The 7,500-nt window shown below is 37.5% G+C and overlaps 1 protein-coding gene across 3 annotated transcripts in view; it reads right to left on the bottom strand.

Moving 5' to 3' along the window:
• The window catches only part of LOC122248625 (protein smoothened), a 15,718-nt gene that overhangs the window by 1,124 nt on the left and 7,094 nt on the right, over positions 1 to 7,500 (bottom strand). For 2 of the 3 annotated variants that reach the window (XM_043008753.2, XM_043008770.2), the window contains exons 5-15: positions 7,491 to 7,500; positions 6,777 to 6,986; positions 6,370 to 6,542; positions 6,007 to 6,125; positions 5,462 to 5,689; positions 4,939 to 5,140; positions 4,588 to 4,770; positions 4,216 to 4,355; positions 2,984 to 3,143; positions 2,319 to 2,547; positions 1 to 1,948 (exon numbers count right to left, since the gene is read on the bottom strand). The exon at positions 1 to 1,948 is cut by the window's left edge and continues 1,124 nt beyond it; the exon at positions 7,491 to 7,500 is cut by the window's right edge and continues 86 nt beyond it. In XM_043008753.2, the coding sequence (XP_042864687.2) occupies positions 1,127 to 1,948; positions 2,319 to 2,547; positions 2,984 to 3,143; positions 4,216 to 4,355; positions 4,588 to 4,770; positions 4,939 to 5,140; positions 5,462 to 5,689; positions 6,007 to 6,125; positions 6,370 to 6,542; positions 6,777 to 6,986; positions 7,491 to 7,500 (2,476 nt within the window). In that variant the 3' untranslated portion in view covers positions 1 to 1,126. The remainder of the gene's footprint in view (positions 1,949 to 2,318; positions 2,548 to 2,983; positions 3,144 to 4,215; positions 4,356 to 4,587; positions 4,771 to 4,938; positions 5,141 to 5,461; positions 5,690 to 6,006; positions 6,126 to 6,369; positions 6,543 to 6,776; positions 6,987 to 7,490) is intronic. The other variant, XM_043008763.2, reaches the window with a different exon arrangement.

Genomic DNA, 7,500 nt, shown 5'->3' with positions numbered 1-7,500 from the left:
TGGCTCTCCTTGAATTTTCCTAAAAATGTTTATTCCTATCACTATTATTATTGTTACTATTACCATCATTATTATAATAAAGGTAATAACAATAATAGCAAAGAAAATAAAAACTTTTACTCAAATATCAAGGAATGGGGTAAACAGCTGAGATCAGGTAGGTCTATCAATGTGTCAAAAAACAAAGAAACAAAAACAAAATCACACTGAACTAAGCATCTATGTATACATGCCCTCCCCTTATCAATGGGTTAATACTAAATGCATATCTGTATAAAACAGCTTTGCACATCAATACCCATAGCTGCTCACTATCCTTACAGTGTATTTGCAATAAATATTTTACAATAATTAAATAGGCAACTCATCAAAACTGCAAAACATTTCTCTTTACAACTTTCATCCTAATTTTCTGTTCTTTGTTTAACACAACATAAGTAAAACACAAGCATTACATAAATTAAGAACAGAAGGAATTTTCTTTTGACTTTACTTACTAAAATACATACAACCTGTTAATTCATCAAAGTCTATTATTTCTCATTCCATTTTAAATATCTGGAAGTTTCCTTGTATTCCACCAAACCAGCTATGAACAAACATCACACAGTAACTGATCATAATGTATCACAATAAATATTAGCTAAATAAAATGAGACATGAAAGCAAAAAAGCCATGGATTAAACCAGTATTCGGTATCTGAATGTGGTGATTGACTGGACCCAGTAACCACATGTATAAGTGAGAAAATCTGAAAATGGTGTGACAGTGGTAGTGATGACTTCAATTGTGTGAGTATTTCAGGTAAAAAGTGGAGTGAATACTATGAGGATGAGTTATTTTGACAGAAAATATGAAAATTGTAGAAGTCTCCCCTAGATCTCCAATAGCCTTCTTTCACAGACAAGAAATGAATAAGTGAAAAACTCTCTCTTCTAATCCACTACAGGAGAGCTCTTGAGTGATTAGACAGTCAAGTAAATATCAATGTTTATGTTCAGTATTTTCATACCTTGAAGAGTCAAAATGTTTCTTGCAATGTTTGCACAATATTATCATGTAACATCACTATATTTCAATGATAGAAAATATTGTGATAGATTAAAGACCAAAAAGAGTTACTTCCTAATCACTGTCTTCATCCATATCTAACACTGTCATGACATCAGCAGTCTCCCCTCTACTTCTTCTGCTCCTCCCACTTACATTCCCAGACCTTGCACTTGCACTGCGTTTGTGAGAGCCATGACTACTGTTTATATTCTTGTTTGTAGCTGATTTATCACCACTGACATTCAGTTTCTTGGGCAACTTGGTGACAGGAGTTCCTGGTCGTTCATTATTCTGCAGTTTCCTCTGACTCATGAAACTTGTCTCGCCGACAGTCTTCTTGCCAGAGTCCTGTAGCTTATATGCATGAGTTGGGCTGAGTTCCCTGTCATGAGTCTGGGATGCCTGACTCCCCCAACTCAGGAGGGGAGACGAGACTTGGACTCCCTTATCTACCATTGTAACAGCAGGACTCCCAATGAGTGATGCCTGGACCCCGATGCTGACCCCCCTTGCCTCCCTGCTTTCAGTCGTGAACCCCCTTCTGCTGCAGACTCTCCCCTGGGCTGACGTCAGCAGCCCCTCTTCAAGTGCTGTGGCTGCTCTTGTGTAGGTCTCCTCCTGCCTCTTCAGCTCAGCACTCTTCAGGACATTGTTGAGGACAGTGTGTGTAATAGAGTCATTGTCAGCATAGGCGTGGTTCTCTGCCCCCACGTCATCCTCAGACTCGAGAGGAGCCTGGCCTGGGAGGGGGACCACGTTCAAGTTGACGGACTTGGCTGGAGGGGCTGAGGGAGCCGTTCTCTCAGAGCGGGTTGGATCATCTGAGCTCAGGTTCAGGCGTTTCATCATGTTGGTGAATAGGGTATCCTGATTCAAGGTGACAGCCGGTAAAATCTGTTGGTTAAAGGTTCAGTATCAGAGATGTCAACTACTCTTCTGATGGAAACAAATGAGTACTAGCTAGTTACTGCTAAATAAATATATTCAGAAGGCAAGTAAGTGTTGGTACTTATAACACCATAATCTAACACTAAGAGATCAAAATCACAACAGAAAAGCCATTACAATTGGAACAAATGAAAAATCATAATACTTATGATAATGACAATATTAATAACAACAATAAAAACAAGAGCAATAATAATAATCAACTTTCAATCAGTGCAAATAACAATAATGTAAAAAAAAGGTACCTGAAACTATAATCACAACAAAATTATGAGTTCGTGTCTAAACATCCCAACTCCATTCCAAACCTGCTTACCATAGAGCCCAAATTACTATCATCTGAGGTGTTGGACCCCCTTCTGTCCCAGGCATTCATCCGTCGACCACGTTTAAGGCTGAACCAGTCGCGCCTCTTGCGCCGGCCAAAGCGTGCTGCAGTGTGGAGAGCTGCCAGCCTCTCGGCATCAGAGACATGGAATGACATCTGTGAGTCTAGCGAGTGCCGACGGGAACTCCGGTTGTTGCAACCCGACTCAAAAGAGAACCTGAGGGAAGGAGGTTGGCTGTACATTCAAGCTTACTGCATACTGGTGTAAAGGTTTAATCATCTATTCTTGTGTGACCTGCTGATTATGGCATCATTTGTATGAAATATGGGAATACAATACATAGTGATTGAACATCTAGGTAAAAAAAAGAAAGAAAGAAAGAAAGAAAAAAAAAATCCTAAAGTATTGGGAACATATACAGTAAGAGTATACTATAGATGTAAAAAAAGAAGCTTAGATAGTAAAAAAAAAATTGTTTACCTAATCACTGTAATAAATTGAATGTATTTAATAATTTTCCAACTTCTATAAGCTAGAAGGCAACCCTTTACATCTTGCAATTTATTAGAAATATTGATTTATCAATTATTGCTATGGACTTCATTTATCAAAACAAAACAAGAGAATGAAAGAAAGAATGAGAGAAACTCACCTTCTACTGACACTATATTCTGAATCTACAGAATTTCTGCGAAGACCAAGAGCAGTCGAGCCAACTAGTGCACCTCGTCTTGTCATGAGATGTGGAATAGCATGAGCCCAAGCAGAGGATAGGTCACCTGAGGTCATACTGTTCATTTCAAAGTTCAATCCTGGAATAAAAAGAATCGTGGATAAATGTATGTATGTGTGTGTGTGTGTGTGTGTGTGTGTGTGTGTGTGTGTGTGTGTGTGTGTGTGTGTGTGTGTGTGTGTGTGTGTGTGTGTGTGTGTGTGTGTGTGTGCACACCCACAGGCACACATGTTGCATGTTATTTCGTATCCAATCTACATTTCATACTTACACAAATGAAAACATATGTAAAATTAAGCAATAATTATCAACAGCATTTTTATCAGAATAATTATTTTGCTACTGTATGCACCAGCTCAATAACCTTTCAGTCAATTGCAAATCTACTCATACCATTTGAAAGACAGTCAAAACACACTGCAATTAAAACACTACTTTTTAAAAATTGCTAGTCATTTTTTTGTTTTTGGCGAATATTTCTCAACCATTTTTTAAATCCATTAACAATCTAATGAAGTTTATGTAATGTATTTTTTTCAGTGTTAGGGAGGGAGCAGATTTGTTGTTCATTTTTTTATACTATCGAATAATTATCATATCTTCATGCAATAAATAAAAGGCATATTACAGATAAATGGATGGAATTCTTAATCTAATTCATATTTTAGAGTTACCAATAAAAGTTTATGTAAAATTCTGAAATAATTTCTAAAACAGCTTTATTGTTCCTTCCTATTGTAAATCTAGTTATACCATTTGAAACAGTGATTATCAAATTCCATTTCTGTATGTATGAATATCCATGGGCTATTCAATATTGTTTTACTTTAATCATTTATAGATGTTATTTTTGTGCACAAAAAAGAATCCCCCATGATAACCATATTGGAATTCACTAAAGTTGATGTATTTTTTTCCTTAGCTTATATATAACACCAGGAAGAAAATCAGTGGGAGTAACTCTAAAACCTTGGGTCTCAAAAAAATGTGCAATATTAATGCTCACATAAAAAAACAACAAAAAAACAATAATAATAAAGTCAAGAAAATATGAAAAATGCAGCACTTGCTATAACCAAAATACAAATCCATCCCCCCCTTCCTCCTCTCTGTGTTGGACAGAAGCAAAAACAAATGAGGTTTGAATTTACCTATAGGATCCTCATGCATGGAGTGCAGACTGATAGACAGCCTCCCCATGTTATTGAAGTCATGGCGTTTGGCGAAGGCTTGCGCTATAACCTTGTGCTTTGCTAACCGCAACGGCTCTTCACTCGGCACTCCAGCCACTCTGTGAGGCACATTTAAAAAATTGTTGTAACACATAAAGATGGAACATCTTCATAATTGTATCCTTTTTCCAGTAATTACCAGAACAAAAACTTGGCATATAAATAGATTTCATATATCACAACAAAGGGCTGTTAAGAAGCCAGTATGACCAGTATAAGCATTCCCCAAACACAAATTGCTACCATACCCATTCATCAGAAAGGACCAAAACATTCTACCCCTGCACTCACCTCCTGAAAAAGCGTTTCCATGCCTGTATGGTGTTGGGCGTCCAGCACCAAGAAGACATAATAATCCCTGCACCGAAGAGAGCTAATAGGTGGAGCTTGTATAGATTGATGCTAGGACGCTCGGCTATATCGCAAGTGGTTTTGCCACTGTCCTGAACATCGGCTGTGATGTTGGAAGCACACCTGTAAGGTACAAAAGTTATCCCTTCATTCAAGTTGTAAGTAATACACAATATCAGATATATCCTTTACATAATACTTTTCCATGATAAACAAGAACATAAAACTCACCCATTACCAATCAAACATGAAACAAAAAACTATAGAAAAAAAAGACTATCACACACTTACATGATGTAATCTCTCAATGCCTTGTCCCACAGGTGCTGATTCTTGTACTGGTAGATGTGGCAGTAAACAGTGATGGCGGTGAAGGTGATGAGTGTAACGGTGATAATAGCAAGTCTTATAATGGTTTCCACAATCTTGCTGTTGGCATTGTCACTGATGATGGTACAGCACTCCATTTTCAGATATATCAACTTCATCATTCCTGTTGTGAAATAAAAAGCAAGTGGAGAAAAAAACAACAACATAAATACCCAATCAGAGTTTCATAGCCTTTTCCTGAAGAAGAAGGAGAAGAAAGAGAAGAAGGAGAAGAAGGAGAAGGAGAAGGAGAAGGAGAAGAAGAAGAAGAAATATATAAATATATAAATATATAAATATATAAATATATATATATATATATATATATATATATATATATATATATATATATATATATATATATATATATACACATCAAATGAAACCTCACATAATATATCAGACCAGCAAACTTACATCCCTGACATGACCCTCACATCCTCACCTCTTCCCAAGAAGAATCCTCCTATGATCACAATGAGAATGATAGGCAACAAAAGGAACCCAATTCGGATGTGGATCGCTGAGGAGAGGAAGCAGATGCCTGCAAGGGAGTCTGCCTCGACCTCTGCCAGGGCCATGATGGTGATGGTCAAGACTAGCGGCAGAGACCATGCAATGAGGTGGAAGTATGCTGCACGACGCTCCAGTTCTTCGCCGCAGAGACCAGCTGCTGCAAAACAGGGTTATTGTGGTGTCTCGATGAGGGGTGCCAGTGTTGTTGGAGTACTGGTGATGTTAATTATTTGTTCTTCTTTTTGTTTTTGTATTATGTTCTATTCACTGTAGTGTGGACGAATGTTGCCTACTTGTGATAATTGCTTTCCTCTTTTAAAACCTACATGATCAGAGAACAACTTGCAGTATACCACCAAGCAAGTCTTTAAGCTCTTATTAATGATCATTCTATAGTATATGCATAAAATTATAGTATAACATTTGCATATTCTTCTATTCAAAGACTAATAAGCAAAAAAAGACATATTTTACCATATGACTTGAAGCTAGTGTGCAGGGAATATGCTAGGATAATCAGCCACATTCCTCCTGCCACCATGAAGTAGTAAATGCAGACAAACACAACTACACAAGACAGGTTTCCACCGGAACTGTTGGGGGAGAATCAATATATATAGTAATTACAACATTTTATCAATATCTGTATAGTATTGTACAGAATAAGCAATATAATAAATCAATCAATAATATAAACTCACTTCATGTATTAAGGCTCAAATGAGAGAAACCCAGATGTATAATATAAATACTACTTAAAAATACACTCATATTTGTAGCTTAAAACTGCAATCTCTTTAACACACTATCAGTAGCAACATTTCACCACTCCACTACCTGGGCTCTGCTTTGCGAAGGGTACCATCTAAACGGCAAGTCAGGTCCTGCCGTACCCCAGGGTGGAATTGGACCATGAAGCCTATGCTGGCTACCAAAAAGCACCCATTGATGTAGAAGATGATCAACACAGGATATTTGTTTGCCGCACGCCAGTCTATCAGATATGTTAGCTGAGGAATGAGAATTGTAAGTAATCACAGAGGTTATTTCAACCAAGCAATGCAAAGTTCATCTTTTCAAAAGATTTGAAGCTACTTTAAATGCACAAACAATCCACAATCCACATCTCACCCACTAGCCATACCACTCACCCCACTTTCATGATCTGACAATCATCATAATTATAGCACAGAAAAAAAAACAAGTAGGAAATAATGAAGACGAAAAAAACATAGACCACCTACCACAGTCAGAGCAGCACATGCAAGACATATCCCGCCAATTGTAGCCACAAACTGATGAAGGTCCTTGTGTTCCTGCGTAGAGAAGATTGGATTCGCGCACTGTATGCCACACCCCTTAACTCCTTCGTACCATGAAGACTCCTCTTCAGTGGCGACGAGTGGCTTCACACACTCGCCGGTTGTGTTGAACTTGAGCTCCCTTACGCTGTTCTGTGAGAGGTTTGGAGCGGGTTATCTCAGAGCAAGTCAATTAAAAGAAAAGGAGGTATGTAAACAACGAACTAATGGAATTCTATGATGATTATACAATTTTGATCTACAGCAGTAAAATAAAAAAAAAATAAAAATTTTAAAGACCTAACTGGTTGTCAGGGTGGGTGGTCTATGACACTATCGTCACTAGCTAAAAATTAGATGGACGGGGAAAGGGTTTTCTCCACCCTCCAGGTAGGGCAGACTAGCCCAAACAATATTTTTCCATAAATCCATCATAAAATGCAGGTTTTTTCTTAAAAAGAATCTCTTTATTCTTCTCCTTTTTTCCATCCCTATCTTTTCTTCCATCTTGCTTTCTCTACACACAAAGATATACAGGCAAATAGTGAAACAATTTTCCTCCACTGCCTGAGACCTATCATTAACCCAATCATACATATACACATATATAAACACACACACACACACATACATGTATTTGGATGTACAAATACATACCTTACACTTA

This window comes from Penaeus japonicus, unplaced genomic scaffold, assembly GCF_977035675.1.
Source record: "Penaeus japonicus unplaced genomic scaffold, GWHDUDI00000001_assembly GWHDUDI00000005, whole genome shotgun sequence".
NCBI lineage: Eukaryota > Metazoa > Arthropoda > Malacostraca > Decapoda > Penaeidae > Penaeus > Penaeus japonicus.
Note: the sequence above shows the minus strand (reverse complement) of the source record. Positions and strands in the feature narration are given on the sequence as shown.